General features: G+C 26.2%; 1 protein-coding gene across 1 annotated transcript in view; it reads right to left on the reverse strand.

The window, feature by feature from the left end:
• Window positions 1–23,778, reverse strand: part of LOC112602743 (ras-related and estrogen-regulated growth inhibitor-like) — a 73,284-nt gene extending 49,506 nt beyond the window's left edge. The window contains exons 1-3 of the mRNA XM_025350985.1: window positions 23,427–23,778; window positions 21,378–21,474; window positions 3,419–3,475 (exon numbers count right to left, since the gene is read on the reverse strand). Coding sequence (XP_025206770.1) covers window positions 3,419–3,475; window positions 21,378–21,438 — 118 coding nt within the window. The 5' untranslated portion in view covers window positions 21,439–21,474; window positions 23,427–23,778. The remainder of the gene's footprint in view (window positions 1–3,418; window positions 3,476–21,377; window positions 21,475–23,426) is intronic.
• Window positions 23,779–25,484: the final 1,706 nt, after the last annotated feature.

The following is a 25,484-nucleotide window of genomic DNA, read 5'->3' on the forward strand; positions in this document are numbered from 1 at the left end:
ACTGCAGACGTTTTTATTATTATTACTATCATCATTATAAACAATAAATGTCCGAACATACAGAAACACATTGCTATTGCAGGTGGTAAGTGTGTAGTTGCAAGTAGTAAAATACCGCCACTGCCGCGCGCTGTCTCGGCGAAGTAACGCGTGTTTTTATGATTTAAGTACTGCAGTGCATGTACATAATACTATAGTTCACATCTTAGAGTGGTGAGGGAGAAGTGCTAAAATACTGTTGAATACAATTTAACTCGTAACAGATATTTAGATATATCCGGAAAAATCCTCCCGAAATCATAGAAGGTTAAAAAAGAATAAATATTTAGGGGCGTGGAAAAGAGGATTGAATATTAAAAAAATTGTTTTCTACTATTTCTTCATTCGTTTAATTATAGTTACTTGATTAGATTTTACGTACCTATTGTAAATATCACTTATAATTTAAACGATTTATAACTTATTTGCATGTAATTTTAAAATCCAATGGCCATAAGTCGCTGGTATAAGGTCATATTAAATAATAACAATATATCCTATTTATCCAGTCGCAGCACGTTTAAATAACATTACCAGCTAAACTATACATAAACATACAATTTTATTATTATATTGATTATAATATGTGCTAGTCTTATATTATATTATTGTTATATATCCACATCGTTCTCTACCTCCACTGTCATCCTATTATCCTATATATCATATGTAAATAGAGGGTTTGAACGAATCTGAACCTGACTTGAACACAAAACATAACGTCGATCGTGGTTACGTCCGATCGCGAGTGTTTACGAATGTTTATACGTTCCCGGTGTAAGCAGTATGCGTTGAACCACTTGATCAGAGTTCCTCATCAAAGTCCGATACGCGCGCGTTGGTACCAAGTATAATAATATTTACTGTACATACCTTAGTATATACTTAAACATTATAGGTACATATACCAATAGTACATTATTCACGTTTAATTTTTGTTGCACCACTGCAAGTATTATGTTTACCTACTCATCATTTTCGATGACCGTTCTCGTATCTCGTACCTACATTATTATTATTATTGTATACACTATATAATGTATTATACAATATAGGGTTTCGCGTTATACTCGTAATATGTGCATTGTGCAGGTATGTTTTATGTCATACGGGCCAGGCGCCGAGCCATCATCGTCACACAACGGCGACGACTAACGAGTTCGGCATTGAACTCGAAGATATTTTTTCCTCTTTGTACAAGTTATAATTGACCTAGATTCGACGAGTATACCTATGTGTAGTATATTATTATGTGTTTATATATGTTTACATATAAGTAACTGACCATACACAGCGGATATAGTGAATAATACGCGTATAGTAAGTACTATACTGACTATAGTTACTACCAAAAGGATAACGATCGTAACCCGAAGCAGATACACCGATTTCGCCCAACATATCATATGGCTTATGCTTTCTTTCACATCGTGGTAATTACTTGGGTCAGTATTGGGCAAAAACACTATTAGTTAATAATTTTAATCGATAATATTGAAATTTACAAAATATGGATATTCTAAACATTACTTATGCTATTATATTATATTGACCAACACAGACATTGAAAATTCTAATGAGTTTGAAAAATGAACGTCAAATATTTTTAAAAGATAATCGAGAAGAAGAGGACGTATGACTTAAGATAATCTTACCGAAACATTTTACTTTTACTTTTTAGTATTTATAAATTGTATAGCCATACGTCCTCTTCTTCTCGACTATTTTTTATAGATATTTGACGTTCATTTTTCAAACTCATAAGAATTTTCAATGTATGTGTTGGTCAATATAATATAATAGCATAAACAATGTTTAAAAATTAGAATAAACAATATACAATATTATATACATAATATAAATAACTACCTGCAGGCTGCAGTTATACTTAAATATATGAAAAAAAAAGTTTGACGCGCTACAAGTCGAACAGAAAAAGAAAAAAAATCAATCTCGATCACAATAATGAACCATACCTATAGTTTATTAGTTTATATATATATATTAAAATATGAGTTTGCGTGGCCACCCATTCAAAAATGTAATATTATTGTGCTGTGAACAATATTTGTATGAAGTGTACGCCATGTACGATGTACTTATATATATATGATATGTATATAAGTATAATGTATATTAGTATATTATAAAATGTTATGAGGAATCGCGAGCACGCGGGCGTGATAGCCGCTGGCTTTGCTTGCACCGAGAAATCCTATAGGCTATATGTATATATTTACAATACATATAATATATAATATATTATGTATATACAACAGTACGGTATACGTGTACGCATGACCGCTCATTGTTTTGAAAAGTGATATCGAAGTAGACGTTTGAAACGCTCCGTATGCATAATAATCATAGTAATAATTTATCCCCAGGGTGTTCGGTAGAATGAGTATATAGGGTAATTTTGTAATTATTAAAAAGAAATATCGAGATCCAGAGGTGTCATAAACATAATAATAATATATTTGAATATCTATGAGCCCGGTGTATTGCTGCAGAAGATTATGCGTAGGTGCACATAATCAGGAGTGTGAAGATTTAAGCGATTTTACAACGCCGACTTTTTACGACCCTATATGCCTATAACTATTGTGTACGATAATCCCACTGCAGACCAGTTATACATTAACTCTAGTTGTTTCGTGTGCGTACGAATGTAACTATAAAACTCGAAGATAAAACTATACAAACCCAAATAATTAGTATGTGCGTTGGCACCAAAAATAATTATTTTAGGTTTAAACCCATTCGATTTTGAATAAAAATATACACCGAGGGTTAAAAATAAGTACTACAGTCACTACACATAAGTTTTTATTTTTATTTTTAAAGAAATGCGTGGACGTAAGGTAAAAGGTAAATTACTCGTTAACGCATATTTATAAATCTAGTTGTAAAAACTAAAAAGAACCTTACAATGATATAAATATTTTTTTAATCAAATACATTTTCGTCTAATGATCATAAAATCTACAGTGACGTCGAATATAATGATTTTTCCGTCACTTATTATCTAATATATCAATAATTATTTTAAAATGTATTGAAGTAGACTACTTAATTATAATATTACCTAATCAAACCAAATAATCAGAAACTACAATGAGAATATCAAAAATTTAATATTATTTACCTGAAGTTACGAACAATATTACAATAAATATAATATACAATATATATACATATATTTATATGCAATATCGTTCTAAAAAAATGTCACCACTGCTCTATATTAAAAGCATACCCAATGGTCAGTTTTGTATTATAATCATAGGTTATTATTCCAATTTCATGAACAATGCTTTTCTTGCTAATAAGTAATAACATATCATTATTTATTATTATAAACGTAAATAGCTCTTACCTGTGTTTGAACTGTATTCTCCGATATATCTCTTTGTCAAGTATCGAACAGTGACAGCTGTAATAAAATAAAAAAAAAATTAATTAATATATATAAATATATAAAAATATATATTAAATAATAAAAATATATTTAAATTGTATTAAAACAAATATTATTTCTTATTAGCAATAATAATAAATTGTTATGCAAGTAATTGGTATAACATATACATAATATCTATTAACTATAATAATAAATATCTACAGTAAATACCTATAATAATTGAGAAAATTATGATTTAATTTTTGAACAATTATAATTTATGAGTATAATGACGTGATGTTTCACTGTCATTATTTTTTTGAATAATTATTATTTGTACTCATTTCCTTATTTATATGTTTATACACTTCCAATGATGTATTTAGTTACAACTGAGTAGTTTATTTCACTCTATGACCAACTACTGTGTGTCCATTAATAAGCATAAATATTAAATACGTTAAATGCGTTAAATATATATTAAAACACAGCAAGCTATAATTTTCATTTATGGTTTCAAATTATTTAATAACGGTACGTTATACAACTTAATATTATATTTTTTAATATAAATTATAATGAATTGATTTAAATTAAATTAATGTACGAAGCAATTAATATTAATACTATTATCTATATAATATAATATAATATAATAAATAAAATGGATGGCAATTTTTTCTTAAAAACACATAAGTCGAAATGAAATTTTAATAATTATTAGTTACAACCACGACGAAATATACACTCGTTATTGCCGGGATATAGAGGAAAAAGTACGTAAAGGATTCTGTCAGTTTCAGTTCCGCAAAAGTGACGGATATTATATGGACTAATGAGTAATTTTAAGCGCCGGACGACCGTCAAAAACTATCATATCGCCTTTATTGTATGTTTTCAAGCTATCTGAACAACGTAAATTAACACGGAGGAACATTTACCACGCGTTATAAGTTTATAACTGCCAACGGGTGCATATCGAACGAAAAAAACTAAATTGTATACAAATAATAAATAACACACGCATGTGTGCAATGATACAATAATAATGCATTAACGTGACAAAAAAAAATTCGACATCTATACAGATATATTATATTGTATACAATATACATATAATACGTTACGTTGACATGTCTGCGGCGGGATCTAAACACTATAGGCTTGTGGTTTGCCGGTATGCATCACTCACCACAACCTTCTATATAATTAAAACAACCATCCAATAAAATGATTACCTATTAATGTTTAGCGTATAATATGTAAATAATAAATATACGACGACTACGACGACGATGTAATATTAATATGAGTCGAAATTTTCATTCAATACTTGTGGTCTGTGTAATCCAATCAGTTTTCGTGTTTCGATAATTTTGTACTGCGTACAATTAAATATTGTAAGAAAAAAGAAAAAAAAATTTTTTTCCATTAAACAAATTATCATTGTACATCATTATTATGCTACTACCTATCCCCCATGATAATGCACTATGCGTTAATCATTTGAAATATAAATTATTGTATAAATAAATTGCTAAACACATAACAAATTTGAAAGAAATGCTACGCTAAAAGTTTAACTTATTACTTACTATATTAGATTATATACACAGAAATAAATACCAAAATTGGTGAAACAAAATATTTGTTTCAAATTAACAAGTAGTTTTCATTACAAGCTTCATTTTATTAATTAAAGCAAAATCCGAAACTTCACTTATATAATATATAATATATATAATATTATGTACAAGTAGATATTATATTGTTATAATACACTGAGGATTATTAAAAACAAGTAAATCATTCGATAATCAATAGGTATATATTATATTTATAATTATAATAGTTGAAAATGATTTTTTCATACTAAAATTATTAAAAGTGGGCGATCTCAAATATTTGTACAAATAAATCACCTTTTGATATTTCAAGGAAACACTCTATAGGTAGTTCTTATTTTAAAATTATATTAATTATTTACGCAAAGTATATAACTTAACTATTTATTATTTATTACAAATTATAGAAGTTGTTACTTGGTAGGTACTAGGTATTATTGTATTAACTATTAAATCATTTTAGAAATTTGTTATTTTTTGTTCAAATATAAACGACAAAAATAAAACCAGTTGAGAATCTCTCTAATTTTTTTTTTCTATTTTTAATACATTAATTAAAAATATAAGTATATGTTACTTGTACGTATAAACGATTATTTTATTTCATAAATTCAACTTCATTTCATGTTAAACGTCTTACAACATTAAATATCACAAGACCACATTTATAATACTACTCTTGTGTAAGTAACGACATATGTTATAACATGTCAACAATAATGCACACTCATGAGTTACTTTTATCGTGTAATATTTTGTATCAAACATACTAATTGTGTACGTAGGTTTAAATAAATATCACTGCTAAAAAAAAAATAATAATATGTAATAAAAATTGCATGTAATTTTTTTAAACTCTAAAATGGTTTGATCGACGTAAACGAAAATTTGATTAATGAATAAAATTATTGGGTATATAATGTGTTAAATTCTGGTTTTTAAACTTATACTCAACAGACAACGATACATATGCTTTAAAAATAAAAATGAACTGTAAAGATGTATTTATCAATTAAAATCGTCAACCATTTATTTGTAACAGAAAAAAATTTAAAAATCTAAACAAGTTTCCATAAATAGAATATTTAAAACGTGAATATAAATATTGAATTAAAGTAATAAAATAATAGTAACAGCTATTTTTGATTGATAACTTTTTTATGTTTTGTGTGTACTACCTATTAATTTATTTCACTGTATTAAATACAATTTTTTTATTGTTTAGTAACAAATAAAAACATTTTTTAATTTAATCTAATATTTCTTTACTTAATATTCATAAGTTGCGATAAATACAAGTAATAAATAGAGTATTAAATAACAGTGAGAAATCTTGGCCAATTGTAATTATTAATGACTTGAGTAATGCATATTTATATGATTGAGAATACGAGTAAAGTATAAAAAAAAACATTAAACTTATTATGCATTTCAGAAATTTGATGACAATATTAAAAATTATGTAAAAACGTAATTTTTATTTTAATAAATTGTAATTTAATATACACACATTATACACGTCATAAACCAACCATGAAGAATTTATTATTTTAATTGTATTAGTGTGGTGCAAAATTTGAGTAACTGTAAGAGCTATGATAGGTATAAACACTTATATTGTTGTAAAGTAACATAAGATAGTAAAAAAACAATTAAAATAGTTTTAAAACGTTAAACAAAAAAAAAAAAACAAAATGTTGGTTAAATACTATAAAAAGCTGGCGACCTGCAGTCATATGAATTTATAATTATAGCTTAATTATTTGTGGTAGTGGTAATACCTACTAAATGCTTAGCATTAAGTCTTACGTTAAACAAAAACCAGGTCATTTTAGATACTGACCTTGTACTATATTATATTATGTATCCTAGAATTTGGTAATTTTCAAGTTTTCATAAACTCGGTCATCCTTTATTATTACATCGAATATTACCTTACGCCCGAGGGAGGCTACATAAATATATATATATATATGTGTGTGTGTGTGTGTGTGTGTGTGTGTGTGTGTGTGTGTGTGTGTATTATAGAAATATATTTCCTAGTCTCCCTTCAATACAATATCACCCACATATTTATAGTTGGCTGAGAAAAAAAACGGGTCAAGGATCTGAAAGGTCTGGGTCGGGAAAAAGAGTACAACAGCAAATACTCGAAGAAAATAAGATATCACTTTCTACATAATATTATATTATTATTATTATTTCTTTACTGTCAGGCCATAATAGTTATTTATCAGAAATGCATTTGACGGATAATCGAATATTAGTTATAGATAATATAATGGTAAAAGTAAAATAATTTTCTTTTTTATTCTTATTGTACATAATGATGCGTATGTTGTTTTGAAATCTCTTAGAATAGTAAGGACCATACAGACACGTATTATGTATAGATGAAAAATCATTAGATAAGTACAAAATTAAATGTATATTTCTACGGATTTATGTGATGTACGCATAAGTATAAATATTGTATACAATATAAACTGTAAATGTCCAGATGTCGAAGATAAGGTTTCTTTATTTTTTTTTTTAATGTAGTTTTAAGATTGATTATAAATAGGTAGGTTGATTATAGAGATATGAAAATTTACTTCGATGATAATTTATGTCAAGAGTCAAAACTCTAGAGCGTCATTTTATTCATGAAAAAAAAAAATACTGATCAGTGATTTTAATCTATACCTATAACTTTTATGAACCATGCAAAATCATAAATTCCATAAACAATACATATATTATTACTAAATACTAATGATAGTATAGTTTACAAAGTGATCCATCAACTATAAAACTATTTGGTTTGACGGATTATGTAAGGTTTATTTAATCCTTATATTGAACTTGTTCTATGTAAGAGCTTATTCTATAATAAGATTATAGAATTTTATATTATACGTTATTTTTTTTACAGTGTTTTTTAAAATTATACCTTTCGATTTACTCTTACACGTTAAAATAGTATTCACAACATCATAAATTCTGTTTTAAGATATACAAATAGATAATAAACGTATAAGTAACTAAATAAAAATATCATACATTATACAACTGTATTAAAATAAAACTAACGTTTAAACATTAGCTATAATGCTTATAAGAATTTAAAACACGCCTAACTATAATTAGATGTTAGCATTAAATAAGAATAACTTAATTAAATTGTTATGTTATTAATGTACATTATTAAAAATTTGACAAAATAAGTATGACGCATGTAATATTAAACGATAAATATTTAAAAAAAATATATATGAATTACTACTTTTCTATCAAATTTGCAATGTTATACATGTATTGTTTGATTAAAATCTACCAAACTGCAATATGTACTTAATTGGCAAGTATAAATAATAATATAATACAAATTTTAAATACCTAGAAAAAAATAATAATTACTTATTGATAATTTCTAAGTATATGATATCACAAACATATTAATATTGTTCTGTGTATTTAAAATAATTCGTTTTCATATTAAAATTAATTGAACACCTATTGATAAATACTTATTTAAACTTTCATGAAGTTGATAAAATGTAATATAAGTAGATACTAAAAAATTGATTTGCAATAATTTTTGCAATGAGAATTTAGAAAGGCTATTATATTTTTTTTACTTTGGTATTTACTGTGAAGTAAAGGTGTCTTATGAAGAGTAATTTCATCTCCAGCAGCAAAATATCAAATACCTATCTATGTTAAAGAAAAATAACATTAGTGATGAATACGTGATAGAATTTCTAAATAGTTGATAGTTTTATATGCTGAACAGTTTTCTGAATAAAATTAAGAAACAAAACACTTCTGATATAAACAATAAAGACTTTAAAAAAAAAAATGAAAAATACTTATACATTATACTTTTATAGTATTATACAATATATTAGAATTATTATTATTATATATATAAAAATAATTATGGGCTATATGGTTTGCTGTACAACAAACATTTCGATTTAGATCTAATTTTCATGAATAAATAGTATGTAAATGTTATATTTATAATAGCGGAAACAATAATGAATAGTTGTATGTACATACATGTCTATAAATGCAAGAGGTCAGGTTAACATAATTTGTATACATATTTTTTTTTTTTTAAGTAACACAATGAATCATTTTTTTCTCATTTTATATTTTGTACTTAGTCTATTCTACGGTTGCATGATTGTTTACTCCTCGTCCTTTAAAATTTCGCAGTATCCCCATTGTTTTATTAAAAGATAGTAAAATATTTATTGTTTACGTTTCAGATCGTGTTCACTGTTCTATAGACACAATAATAAAGGGATTTTGCTCAATAGCAGTTTTTCACTTACAACTCCCTACTCTTCAGTTGTTTTATCAAATTTTAAATTCTAACGAGGAATATATTATTTGATTGAAGAAATTATCTTTTTTTTTTCTCGGTATAGGTTTTCTAAAATTATTAAGAAAAACAATGGGTACTGTCGTCCCTTTTACCGATAACAACCATTGATAAATGCTGATGAAATATGAGTTAACGGCAATCATGGCTTATTCCCAATATTTAACCACCACGTTGACATATTTAATTTAACATCACATTTAAAATATAAATCCTCATAATCATTCCATATCAAAGCGAGTAATTTCGAAAATTGGTCTTTTTATATCCCAAAGTTCAATGTTTTTAAACTGAAAACGTCCGAGTACTTATCTGATATCTTAACTTGTGTGTATCTATATTATATACCTATGTTATAATTTTATAGAAAAGCAATATTTTAATAGAATTAAAATCAACCAATAAAAATTAAATAGGTTTCTGTTTAAACTGTTTTAGGATAATTTTTGATTAAACATATTAATTTAGCTGTTTAAAATCTAACACCTGTAAGATTTCTGAACATGTATTAACTAATAATTATTCATAATTCATAACAATATATAATATAATTACCCACATAACAAACATGATAATATGTTATATGCATAGATATACTTACAACTTACTACTTAGTTACCAATTTTTTTATAGTTTATGATAACGAACAAACCTTTAATCGTTTATAATTTATGAGCTTATGTATCACGTATAATGTATATTGTATATGAATTAAAATTAAAATTAATAATTGTTATGTAAAAAAAGAAACATGATGGCTAATCAGGTATATCCTTTGTCATCCTCAAACAGCACTTTCGATTCGGACATATTCTCGTCAACTTATCCGTTAGGTATTAATAGAGCAATATTAAAAACAGGCTATCAAAAAATACTTTCTCGTGTATGAGCAAAAATTTTGTATGCTCATATGGAAAAAATTAGCTGATTTTTACAAATAAACTGAACAGAATATTCATTATTTGATGTTTTACCTAGTTTATTATGTATAATAATTTAAAGCTTCCTAATCTATGACATGAATTACATATTTAAAAAGCAATTTTCTAAATATTATACAAATGAGGGGAAAAATTTTGAACATTAAATGGTTATTCGTTAGTTTTTAAGCCTATATATAAAGACATTTTGTATTATGCTTTATATCACCAAATATATAAACAAAAAATAGATAACACTAAGAATTAAATTTATAGCTTATAAAATTATATCTTTGAAATTGAGAAAATAGTAATAACTTTTTAAAATTCTAGTATGTATATCATTTATTTTATATCAGCTATAAATTATTATATAATGTAATATTTTTATGTATTTAAATATTTTCTAATTTAAATTAAAATAATTAATAATATTCAAATTATTAAATTTATTTTCGACAACTATTTACTGTTATTATTTTAACTTAAGTTAAGGCACGTTTAGACAAGTTAATATCAAAATTTAATGCTAACGTTTTTATAGTAAAAAATGTCAATAGTTTTGTATTTAAAATAAAAATAAAAATAAAAACGTTCAGTTTAAGGTTGTAATCAAATGAAAATCGAATAACTAATTGATTTTTACCACATCAAAGTTATATATAGTTAAAATATTAAAATGTTAATATAATAATCAATCATTGTGACTAGGTAGGTATGAATTTATTTAACAATTTAAAGCCTGCAATTTATATATACATTTCATATGAATATATACGAAGGTAAACAGAACACAAAATTAATTTTATATATAGATTAAGTCTAATGATCTGATCATATGATAAATCATTAAAAAAATATTTATTAACAATGTCAAAAAATATAGAGAATAATAGATTAATATAAATAATTATAAAGAGAGCAATATTAAAATTAGATGCAAAAGCAAAAGTCTAACAGGAAGTTATTAAGTGTAAGTACAATGAGTGTATTTTGTTGGCATTATCTAGTCTACCAGCGATTCAAGGATATTTTAAAATAATAAAGTTACAAGAAATACGTTTAGTTGTATATATTATACCACGAGGCGAAACCATTTTGAACAAATGTCATACTATAATATAATCAAGATTCAAGAGCAGTTTCCCTTTTGAATTTCAAAATAATTTTAATTATAATCTTTCATTTAAACATTATTTATGATCTGTTTAAAAGCACTATAATATAAAGAAGCATTTTGAACATTTATAAATGACAACATATTATTATCAATTATATAACTCTAAGAATTAATTATATGGTCCTTGTTCAGGTAACTGTTTATTAATATGTGATATAAATATAGACCATCAAAGATTCGTTATATAACATACATGTATGATGTGTGAAATATTAGTATTATATTATAATACATGATGTCGGTTTTTGATCTTTATAATTGATAACATGAATATAACATCTAGCTATATAAACTAAGTAATTGACTTCAAAGAAATAATATCGTCAAATTAATTAAAACCGATATATTCCAAGTTAAATTTGACATTTTTAGTTCATTACATAATGATATTTAAAGTTACTTATAGAGAATATAATGTTAGTAGAAACTGATTTCTTGAAAGTAAAATCATTTCAATTCTATTAAAGTACACATCAACTTTCAACATGGCCTCAATGCAGCATTCGCAATACCATTGATTACAAACAGAATAAACACAAAATACTATATAGTAGTAGGTAGAAGCATTGTATTATAATGTTGGGTTCTAACACTAAAGAAAACATATGTAACAAATCTAAAGACGGATCGAACTTTAGTTTTAATTATGTTTTCAAAAGAAAGAATAAAAGCTATTAATTAAAATAAATTTTAATTATTTCAGTTAGAATAATAAGTAGAATAATATAAAAAGTAATTAATAAACACCCCAAATAATTATTCTAAATAGTATATCTTTTAAATCTTAAAATCATCATAATCTATATATGCAATGTACATATTTGTAAAATTTCAATACTATTAAATTTATACATAATATACAAATATATACCAATGCGGATCAATTTTATAATGATTGAGGTTAGAATTTTGATGCACCTTGCATTGTTTTCAAAAACTGACTACGCGATGCTTATTTTATAACATATATGTACTTTTCATATACTTTTGAACCAGAATAAGTTTTTATTTTAAATTTGTAAGAGCATTTTTGGAATTTTTAAATCCAAAGTTTGAACTTTCAATCACTCTCGGTAAATTGTCTCTATACTTCGTGATTTATCAACAAAAAAAAAATCTCTACAATGATTTAAAAATCCTAACGCTCGAAATGTATATATATATATATATTATAATTTATAAATACAAGTATCTAGTTATAATTTAAATCTTATTAGAATATAACTTTAACTACTAACATTATTATAATTATTATTATTATTATCCAAGCAATACATTTGTACTTTTTATAATTAATAATGTAACAATTTATTTTTCTGTAATATGTCACTCGCACGGGGGTATAATGTTAATATCATATGTACTCGTATATAAATTCCAGAAAAATGTAAATAATTATTATTCATCAATGACTAATGTATGTGTGTCATCATTATCATAATTCATTAATTCTATAAAGTAAAAGTATCATGCAGGTACCGGAAATAAGAAATAATGATTATATGAAATATATATGCATCTAAATAATTAAATATATTATACATTTTAATACATGATATCAGTTATTTCCGATCATTTATTTTAAGTATTATATTAATTTTTTCAAATAAATTGTTTAGTTTATTACGTTATAATTATTATGAAAACTATGAATTACAAACTTTGAGCTTTTCAAAAGATTAAGTTTTGAAAATGGAGAGTAGGGCACTGAAATAAATATATTTAATTTTATAGGTAATTTAAATTCTAAAATATGAAGATTACATTTATCAAATATATTATTGTTGTTTAATTTTATAAATGCCATAATATGTTGAACTAATAGATTAAACATGCATAATATATTATACACAATAATAAGATTTTTATTATTTCAATTTTGTGCCATTATATTCCACGAAATTAGCATATTATGTTTCACGGCATTCCGATGTACTCAAAGATGTTATTATAAAATATTAACCTACATTTTAAGTTATATTAATTTCTAACGAATTATTTTAATAGTTTAGTAAAATGAATAAGAAGATCATAATAATGTTAAAAAGATAATGTAAACAAATTGATAAAAATTTTATATCTACGGACAGCAATCGTTTAACTAAATCTATCGCTTATAGAGATTAGTAAATTTTAAAAATACTACATAAACACTATTACGCATACCTATATAATAGGTATGAATAATTTTAAATCGGCTCCGTGGCTATAAAGAAATATAGGTTAGTTAAAACTGCAAAAAATGATATTACAAGCGGAAGCTTAAAAAATATTCGTTTCGATAAAAAAAATGTTAACTTTATATATTAATATATCTCCCGTAACATATCGCCACCAACGATCATATTATATCGATAATAATAATAATAATAATAATAATCTTAGTCGACTCAACCGGAAAGAAAATTCTAAAATAAATTTATAAAAAATACTCGTTCGCATAAAAATATATTAATTAAGTGATTTATGCTTTCAGTGATTTTGGTGCTTTTAATCGTAATTATTCATATAATAATTACGACAAAATACATACGGTCAAGTTTTGCGTGAGAAATTCGCGCGTTATACATACTCGTATTATCATAATGCTTATGTTATTGTACATTTGTACGCACGAAGGGGATAAAAAAAAATATCTGCAAACCGGTCTTAGCTTGGTTTGTCAGCAGCGAAAAACGGGACTGACCGACTAGGCGCCCCGAGGACGTACGAAATAGGAAATCGGTCGATTTTTATCTACCGCCGAAGAGATGTATAAAAAAGAACTCTCGGGCGATTATCATCTTCTCTCGCACTCGAGTGCATTTGGTTTTGCAACAATCGATTATTATTATTATTATGATCATTTATCGTTGTACGCGGCACGGCGCGACTAAAGACCAGATTATTATTTTTATTTGTGCCGTATGCAAATCTAACCTAACCTAATCGCTCCGGGTGACGTTTAGGCCCTGTAGGCAATAACCGTGAAGCCGCAGCTACCGCCGGTCTCCCACTCCGTGGCGGCCGCTTCTCTTTCATATTCTTTACATTATCCATTTGATACCGCACTGCCGCCGGAAGCCGGTCGCGAGCGTGCGACGCATCATTTCGCACATTTTAAATTTGTGCACACACACAATATGGTATAATATATATATATAGTAGTAACCGTATACTCTTATTATGTACAGGTATAAATGGTATAATATCATAAAAACTCTACATCCTATCTAAGTTTTTTACGGTCGTTCAGAACAATTAATAATGACACTCACGATACATTCGAGATACGCGCTTAACAGGTGGCGACTACACGTAGAGATATGATTTTAACGATTCGGAGCCATATAAAATAAGAGATTTTTCTGAAAGATGGGGGACTATCCCTTTCTGGTCTGGCTAACCTCCCTCCCCAACCCGATGCGTGTATGTGGCAATCAAATTTTCACAAATCGCGTATGAACATGAAATAACGTTTACCGTTTACTCACATTTCATCGTAATATTATCATAATACATTTGAGTACCTATAATATACTTATAACTTTTGCTATGCATATTATATACATACATATATGTATATATATATATATATATATATATTGTGTAATCAATTCAAACGCCAAACACCATAAAAACGAAAAAAATCAGTGTGCAAGATACTATTACAACTGCCCACGCGCATAGGTAAGTTCGTGCACCCGTAACGAGATAAAATGTCAACATCCTTTTTTTGGTTTGCAATGTAATGAGTGTTATTCCTACGCAAAAGATGTATTATACATTGTTTACTTTACCCCACGAGTGTGTACGCCGGGAACCGTGTATATTTATACATGTATTACGAGCTTATGTGCCAAATGGTGTGGACGAAACACATAATTTTTAAATACAAAAATATCTATATTTCATACCATCACCACAATATATACATATATTCTGAACGACAATTAGTTCACCTTTAAAAGAGCGTTGTTACTTCATGCGCTATAAAAATTAAATAGGTATCACACTTATAACTTGTGACATAAAGATGAATGCATACCTACGAGATAAATAATTATATATTCTTAAATATTATAATACATCAATATGAAACACTAAAATCATCGTAATTATTCAACCAGTAAATAATTTTAATAGGGTCATAATTATAACATGTCGAAATTCACCTACTAAGTACATGACTCCCGGCACAATTTAATAATAATAATAATAATAGTCTTAAAAATGCATTATTTAATTATTTTTACTTCACATACCATCACATACATATTTTAATTTACTATATGATTGTATTGGTATAGCAGATAAATAGTATCAATTATTCATTTTTAAAAAAAACTAGATAAAAGGTAATTTTTAAATGAATCATTAGAATAATTTTTTTTTATATTTAACATTAACTTCTTTTTGGGGATGTATAAGAATATATTATTATTTTCAATAATAAAAATTAAACCAATAAATTTAAAAAAAAATGAATAGGTAGCTCTGAAACTAATAAAGAACATAAAATTAATTTATTTTAAATATCCAACTATCGAATTAATCTGTGAACATATTATCTTCGTTAAAACGCTGATGGGAAAATTATTCTGACCGCGATATTGTCATAGAACTGTACCTACATACAGATTCGTATTTCCTTTCACGGTTTCACGCATGGGCGTCACATTCACACACATATTTATATATCAAAATACAATCGGTTTGGGTCACACACGCCTGTAGTTTGAATGACACAGTAATCGAATAGTACCTACCTATATATGTACAAAGAGTAATGTAATAGTATTACATATACATGCATAAATAATATAATAAGATTTTATAATAAATTATTCCGAACATGCACGAAGATATATAGGTACTAATAGCATTGTATACTAAATTATCAAAATGTAAAAACATTTTATTATTCAATTCTATAATATCACTGTGTAGTATACTATAAAAAAGCATATATTTATGTATTATATGTAATGCTACGCAATAATTGAGGAAAAACGTGGTGTGTCGAACACTCGCGTTTATTTATTACATCACTGATGAAAATTGAAAAATAAAAACGATAACTTTATAAGACTTTCCTTCTTCGTAGAAAAGATTCGTTTCTAACCCATATATATACTATATATATACTTAAAACATGTTTGTCAGCTGTTTAGAAAAAAAATAGGTAAATACCTAGTTAATGAAACGCACAAATGTATATGTACGCATAATTGTTGACTGTTGTTATTTTTAATAACAACAATGCTGATAACGTGTCAATATAGAAAAAAAAAAAAGAGTTTTACCAGCGAACCCGGATGATGGTAGTAATCGCGCGATGCTTTCAAACGTGGAAAATGTTCACGCAATGCCGGTTTATAAACATAATAATACGATTCTGTTTCTACGTTTTCCTTCCTCCGTGCAAAACTAATTTTACAAACAGCGTGACGGACGTCTCGACGTCCACGTCGCCGTCACACTGCCAATGTCAGAATTAGCAATTTACTCTGCAGCTGGCACTATATAATACACTGCACGTTTATTATATACATATATCGATATACATCATGTATATATTATATTGTAAGGTATCGATGACGCGACGGGTGAAGTGAGGCGGGTTCTCACAGCCTCCTATCAACGCGGTAATTATTAGGTTATCTAACGCGCGGTATCGCGGAACTCTGCGGCACGACGGCGACCAGCTCCGCGGCGGTGTTCTGTAGCAGGCGCCTCGTAATTATAGGTATATAAGCACGTCGCATAATGATTTGACCCATATATTTTCGAGAGCCTCGACGGGTCACCTAACCTACCTCCTAATCTAACAATACATGTATACCTATACACGTTTCCCGTGGTACACAAACACGTATTATGAGCCCGTGGAAAAACCATTCTTTTTACCTCTCGACGACGAGACAATAAAATCGCGATCGAATTGGAAAACAAGGCTCGACGGGTACGGCGGACGACTGCAACTGCAGAACGAGATAACTCCGAGTAGATAGATCTCTGGAAGTGTCCGACGGTTTGAAACAACGTGTGCCGGGCTCGCACGGCATGTGTTTGCTGCCAGTCAGCTAACTATTTGACGTGTATAATAAATAATAACAATATTATTATTATATTATGTAGGTGGTCAGACAATGATTATGATTATTAAATAAGTATTAATAACGCACAGTGTGTGTGTGTGTGTGTGTGTGTGTGTGTGTGTGTGTGTGTGTGTGTGTGTGTGTGTGTGTGTGTGTGTGTGTGTGTGGGTGTGTGTGTGTGTGTGTGTGTGTGTGTGTGTGTGTGTGTGTGTGTGTGTATTGTGTCAATAACATGTTTGTGTGTGTGTGTGTGTGCTAATAATGTGTGTGTGTGCCCATGTAGTGTGTGTGTGTGTGTGTGTGTGTGTGTGTGTGTGTGTGTGTGTATTATGCAATGTGTAATGTCTGTGTGTGTGTGTGTGTGTGTGTGTGTGTCGTTGTGTGTGTGTGTAATGATAATGCTGTGTGTGTGTATTATTATTGTCTGTGTGTGTGTGTGTGTGTGTATGATAACTACGTGCAGTTGTGTTCGCACGCGCCGGTCATCTGATGCCGATTTGATTGACGTCGCATTCATCGTGCGTTGCACTATTATATTATGTCGGGGCAGTGTATTTTATATATAAATATATATATATACATTCATATTTTTTTATCTACCTGTATATACAGGTACGATATAAATATGACACGTGCACTTTGTAGACACCATAATAATTGCCCGTATCGCAGGTTTTGAATGATATCGCGTGGGTTTTCGATGACACTATTATATTATAATAATTGTTAGCGGCGATATAATATTATTTTATTTATTAATAACATTAACTACCTATTAAATGTATTTTTTGTACAATACAATTCCACAAAAAATTTTCAAATCGAAAATAAAATTTGATCATGTATTTCGGTCTCTATATTTTCCCCGTTTATATAATAACACTGTTAAAGTGTTAAGTGTTAAGATCACAGACTAAGCATACAGTACTCTATAGTCTATACTGACAGACGTCATTATTAAAGCTCGGAAATTATTGTATTTATGTATTCTTTTTTAAGCTATTAGATTTATACTTAAGTAGGCTAAAAATTAATTTCACAACACAACGAAAAAATTCTAAAAGTTTACAGTAGGATATTTTTGTACATTTAAAAATGTTGTAGTTTTAAAAGCATATTTTTCAATTTTACCATTTTTAGAGCATATTTGATGATTAATAATATTTTTACAATACAATTTAAAAATTTGGCGATAAAAAAATAAAATTTTAAATTGTATTTTTATTTTTATATCAATATTTAGTACAAATTATAAATTATACAAATATTTGTATTTATGAAAATTGTAAATAAAAAAAAAATAAGTGCATATTTGTTTTATTATAAGCACGTAAGTTTATTTTTACTTAGTACTTTTAAAACGCATTAAATTCTAAATCCTGGTTATTATACACTATATAATATAATATACATCCATGACCTATGTACTAAAGTTTTATTTGTATAAACCTATATTTACGTATAACGTTACCAAAAGGTTAACCATATGTATAAAAATACAGTTGTATTTAGTACGTTCATTAATTTTATATGTAAATTAAAATGTCTAGCGAGATATTATAATAATTTTCAAGAACAACTGAAATTTCTATTGCTCTCCTATAGCCATCACTCAATAGTATCTATACTGAATATTATACACATTACAAATACTTGCACTAATACTAAATTATTTTTAGTAGGTAATTACATTTTATATTTTAAATTGATTGTAAGGAATAAAATTATCGAATATTAAATCATGAATGCTTTTACAATAGTACTTGAAGTGCGCGATTCAACTTTCCTCTCTAAATCCTTGAGTAACTGTATGTCTGTAGACTGTATGCGTATAATCATCATTAGTAATTTTTTTAAATAAATTTAATGAACTAAATTAAACACAAAAATAATTTATTTAAATTTTTTTAAATTTTTTAGTTTAATGTAAGTATATTAAGTACTATATTTAAGTGTTAACCTATGGAACGTATGAAACTACGTATTTTAGACACTAAAATTCATTTTATAAATCGTCATCTTCAATATTTTTTTGCATATACTGTACCTATCTCAAAATACTACATGTTGTAAAAACATTGACCTCGCTCTCTTTTTTTTATGGTTTGCAATCTGCCCGTTGTCAAAAATGAAATTGGCACAGCATCACATACACAAGTATGTGTCAGACATTTGGACGTTCATATAATTGTTTTAACGTTATATAGGTATAACCTAAACTTAATAGTTCAATTTTACCACTCTCTGCAGACTTTAAAACAAACCACTCATTACTTACTACATATTTAACAATGGTTTATATTATGTTATATAATATTAACCTATTTAGAAGTCCAGATTTTTACCTGTGTAATTATTATATATTTTACAGTAGATATTATGATAATATATATTATCTATTGTACAGCATTTACCAATCAAATTTTAAACCTAATGTGATGAATTAAATAAATTATGTAAACTTTGAGAACGTAATAGAATAATTTAATATTACATACTGCAAAGTATAGCCACATGAATACCATGCATGATATCTCATAATAATTAAGTTGTAACTTTCTGTGGGAAAATAGACATAAATATAGATAGTACCTATCAATACACCTTGTTTGACAAGGGATGCCCAAATGAAGTAAATTTTAAAACAATGCACCGTCGATATTGTCTTATAAGTGCTGCACATGACGATAGAAATAGAATAATTGCATTTCACATTATTCAGTATTCACTGTTCATATGTCTACACTGCAATACGACGTATTTGATCGCTAACACACGTGCTCATACACAAGGGAATAAAACACCGCACAATATTTTAATATACAAATTGTCCATAGTCACACATTTTCAATTTTCATTATATATTAATCGATTGACTCAATATTATTACCGATGAAGATCAAAATCCTTATATTTTTATAATAGTAATAACTAATAACTAATAACCTGCAATACTCAGGTCATTACAATTTCTAATTCCAATTTTCATTATTACGGTTTCCTTACCAAATATACAAACTACCGTTGCACATTACCGTTTTATTAGCACAAAATATGTTGAAATATTACGTATCGTCATTGTTTCCATATTAGGTTCCATCACGTATAAACATATGCGCATACTAAGAATAATAACCAAACGTCTAGACTTTGTCTATATACATATTATAGCCTATAGGTAATTGTTTATATGTATATTGCGCACTAACACGTTATTCAAGTGATGCAGTAACTATTAGTTATAATGAAATACATTTCACACTTTGATATTTTAATAATAATTGTAGATAGTACACAGTTGCATTAATGATTAACTTTATTGCACTTATTTTTCTACTCACTGCCTACGTGACTATTATATGATAAGTAATAACTCTTATAAATATACGACTACTTAAGTACTATATATTGTACATAATATACGATAATACGAAATTATATTTTATTTAACTTTTTATGTAAGAATTTATACTTATTTGGTAAAATAATTTTTTAAATAAACAGTTATTTGGAGATCCATCAAAATCTTACATTTTTAATAATTTAATAAGGTCATAATTGAATAAAGAATTTTACAATTTAAAAAACATAATGTAATGTACATTATACATGTTACAAGAATTTAAATATTTTTAGTAGTCCTAATAGATAATATTCCTATAACTAAAACCAATAATAACTTCACTTTAAATCAACTTTTATATACTTAAATGGCTTTTAATTTTATTATTTTAGGAATATAAATTCAAATATCTTACCAGATTTCCCAACGCGAGAACTTCCTAATACTACAGTCCGGATACGTCCAATATTCGTCATAATTATTGTAATAGGAAGTACCTATAGGTAATTTAACTAGAACAAAAAAAAAAAAAATTATTACTTTCTATAATTCTATACAACAATAAATTTTATATAAATTCTTAAAAAAATTAAAACATTTATAAAATTTACTAATTATACTTAAATAATGAACTTTTATTTATCCTAATAATTTATAATTTATCAAATATAATTATAATAATCACTAATAAGTAAGTAATAGGTAACATTTAAAATTGTAGGAACAGTTTATATTATTAGTTAAACTACTGTTACTGCACAGATGCAATCTTTACATATACAATTAATCATTATAGCATATTTGTGTGTTCAATACCTATACATTATTTTGGCTCGTATTTCAAGATAAGTTATTATTTTTAAATATTAACTAGTGAGCACTAATAATAATTTAAATATTAAAAATATTTTAATATGTATAAAGTTATAACTTGCATACATTATTAAGTTGATTCAAATAATTTAAATAATATATCAAAATATTATTAAATAAATACAAATTAAACACAATTACATACAATTTATATAATTTATCTTTTTCAAAGTTCTATTGACCTCCCACTTGGATAACTAGTTTAACGTTACTGTATCCCATATTATAATAAGTTCAATAAAAATTTTAAGTATCTAATGATTATAAAACAGAATACAACGTCGAATCGATTTTCAATGATTAATAGATACTAAATAATATGTACCTACATCAGTACATGAAAATGCAATATATAGTGATATAGATATACAATTAATTGTAAGATAAGTTTTTCTAAAAAAATCTAAAAATGATTAATCATTCATAATAGACATTTTTAAAATTACCTAGGAATTAAAAAATATTTAATTTTTAATTTTGAAGTTGATCAATGACCATATTAAAATATTAAATACCTACTATATAGTAATAATTAATATTAAATACAAACAATTTTTTTTTAAATAATGTTAAGTTTCATTAAAGATATAATTTTCAAAACTAAATTAAAATTAGTTTAATAACATTTATACATTTAAAATGAACAATTGTTATTAATTACATAAGTTTTATGTCAATAATTAGTTTTTTTTATAAATTTAAATGTATAAATATGTATTCGGCTATTATTGTAAAACCAATTACCTACATATATACATATACCATTGAAAATACGTTTTTACTATATTTTAGTATAGTAATATTTAATTTTTTTAATTTATTTAATAAAAGCTAGCTATATTTTTAATTTCATACTTAAAAGTGGAATACTTTTTTTTTAAACATTGAATAATGAATACTATTTATTAATAATCATCTGTTGAGTTTATACTTAATAATTTATATATACCTAATTAAAGAGTAAAATTATAAGGTATACCCTGCAAAAAACACAATTCAAAATAAGTACACCACTCATCAAAACCTTAAAAGTAATCCACTTCCGATTATGAAACAATAAATATAGGTATACATTTGAAAAATTAATAAAAACAATTATATTGCGATAAAATAAAATAAATAGTAAAATACCTAATAAATTTTATTCTGACTTCAGACCATAGTTTTCGAAAAGCGTTTTATTCAAAAAACAGAAAAATTAGTATAAATATATTTTTGTTTAACATTTAATACAACATATTATATCTTACAGGAGATAATAAAATGTCAAAAAATATAATATGATAATATCGTAAACAGTAGATTGCTTAAAATCTAAAAACGGAAAGCCATTTGTACCCTTTGTATAAATACAAATATTATAAAAATATATATTTATATTTGCTTGAATTTATGAGGGACATGGAAGAATGTAGTCCTTCTATTAAAAAAATATTTTACGTATATTCCTTCTAACTATATGTTAATTATTAAGACATTTAAATATTCAAATATTTTACACTTTTGCATCCTATTTCTAATTTTTTTTTCAATTCAAGTACTGTAATATATATATATTATAAATTAATATTATTTAAATTAGATTGCTTACATCTGTAATCAACTTTATGAACCCTCGTCAATGAAATGTAGTATCGAAGTCAATGTATAAAATTTATATTATATATACGTTTGTGCTGGATTAACCATCAATCTTCTTCACGAAGTCTGCGACTATTACGAGGCGATGTGACAGCAGTAAACGATGAAAATTCGCCATGCGTTTTACAAAATTAAACTCTTTTATTTTTCACAAATAAAGATAAAAACAATCGTAAAAAACCACAAAGGAAACGACTAATGACAGGTCAACTATGGCTTTGGTAACGGAAACAACTATAATAATATCACCGTCGTCTAAACCAGCACTAACGCACACTCGATACAGACGAACGAACGTTACAGCGAACACGTTGCGACTGATTATATTGTCGACGACGGAAACGTTGTGGAAACGCCGGGTAGCGCGTCGGGGCCAATCGCATCCGTCCGCCGACAATGACCGTAATCTAGCGGTCCGCCCCTCGACGATTTTCTTGCGAGACATTTACGTCCAATTTCAACATTAATAGCGAATATAGAGAATTTATAGCTCTAAAAAGTCACAAAATATATACTTTAACACTCAAAACATATATTTTTAAACTAAAAAACAATATTTATTTATTTTTTTTTTTTTGTATTATTTTAATAAATGTATTTGATTTAGTTACAATTTAGTTAACTTCACAACGCCAAATATCGAATATCGATCATATTATTTTGTCCAGTAATCTAATTATACATACAATTAATAAGTGACAATCCTCAGCGCTTCTAAGCAAACTTGCGAAAAATTCACTAAATAGCATCTGAGGTCAACAACTATAATGTGATAAAAATTTAAAATAAATTTAAATCCAACAATTTTGGTTGTATATTAAATGAAATAAAAACGTTGATGGAGAAAATAATGATGAAATAATTAAATAATTAAAATATTATCTATATAAGTGTAAACAGAGCTTGCGCTAATGGGTAGTTCTAACCAATATGGGTAGTTCTAAATTAAAATGGGCAATTCTAAAAACCAATTTGGTCATTACCAAAAATCGTGAATTTTCTGTATTATTGGCATATTATGTAATATTGTTTAATTTAATTATAATATGTATTTTATTTAATATTTTTTGTTTGGTTTTATCACCACAAATGTTATCAATCATGAATCCATTCCATAACATTTATTATCATATACATGTAGAAGATTGTATAATTTATATGATAACACGAAGCAATTCGAGCAATACAGTACTGATAATAATGTGATCATTCAATATTTAAACTCCGACCATAATTACCAATAACACAGAACAATATAGTATAATATAGTATATGAATTACATACTTGGTAAAAACTAAAAGTTTATAACGGGTAATAAATACCACAGCTGATTTCTATATAGTATAAGATATCTGTGATAAATATTAAATACATAACTGTCACAATGTTTAAATATTGTTAAAAAAAAAAAAAAATGTTTTAATTTGTTATTATTATTAATTGTAATAATGTAATGAATAAAGTTTTGAATAAAGAATTTACATGTGTAGTCATTTTATAGTAAATAGTGGTTGTTAAACGAATTTAGCGAACGGCAAATTTAGTTAATCTGCATGTACAAAAATATTAAAATGTTGGGCAGTTCTAAAATTTTCTTAGCGCTAGCTCTGAGTGTAAAATAAAAGAAATATTTTTCAAAAACAAAAAAAATCTCAAAATGTGCTAAACAAAATTACAAAACTAGTTTTGTCTTGGCATAAAACGTATTTATTCTTGCTATTTAAAATATCAATGAAAATATCAGTCTACATTATTAAGCATACTTCATGAAATTTTTCTTGATATAGCTATTAAAATCATTTATTTTACTTTTAGTATTACAATACGTTAACGTAATTTTTCCAAATATCTTACGTTTATTATATTATTAATATTTTATTATTATTATACACATTTATACCATAATACATCAATTTATAACTAAAGTCTAGTAAAACATTTACAATACCGCCAAACAGTTAAAATAGGTTAATTTAATTATAATAAGATATCCGCGGAAGCAATGCA

The sequence above is a fragment of the Melanaphis sacchari genome, unplaced genomic scaffold, assembly GCF_002803265.2.
Source record: "Melanaphis sacchari strain LSU unplaced genomic scaffold, SCAv2.0 Contig8_pilon_pilon, whole genome shotgun sequence".
NCBI lineage: Eukaryota > Metazoa > Arthropoda > Insecta > Hemiptera > Aphididae > Melanaphis > Melanaphis sacchari.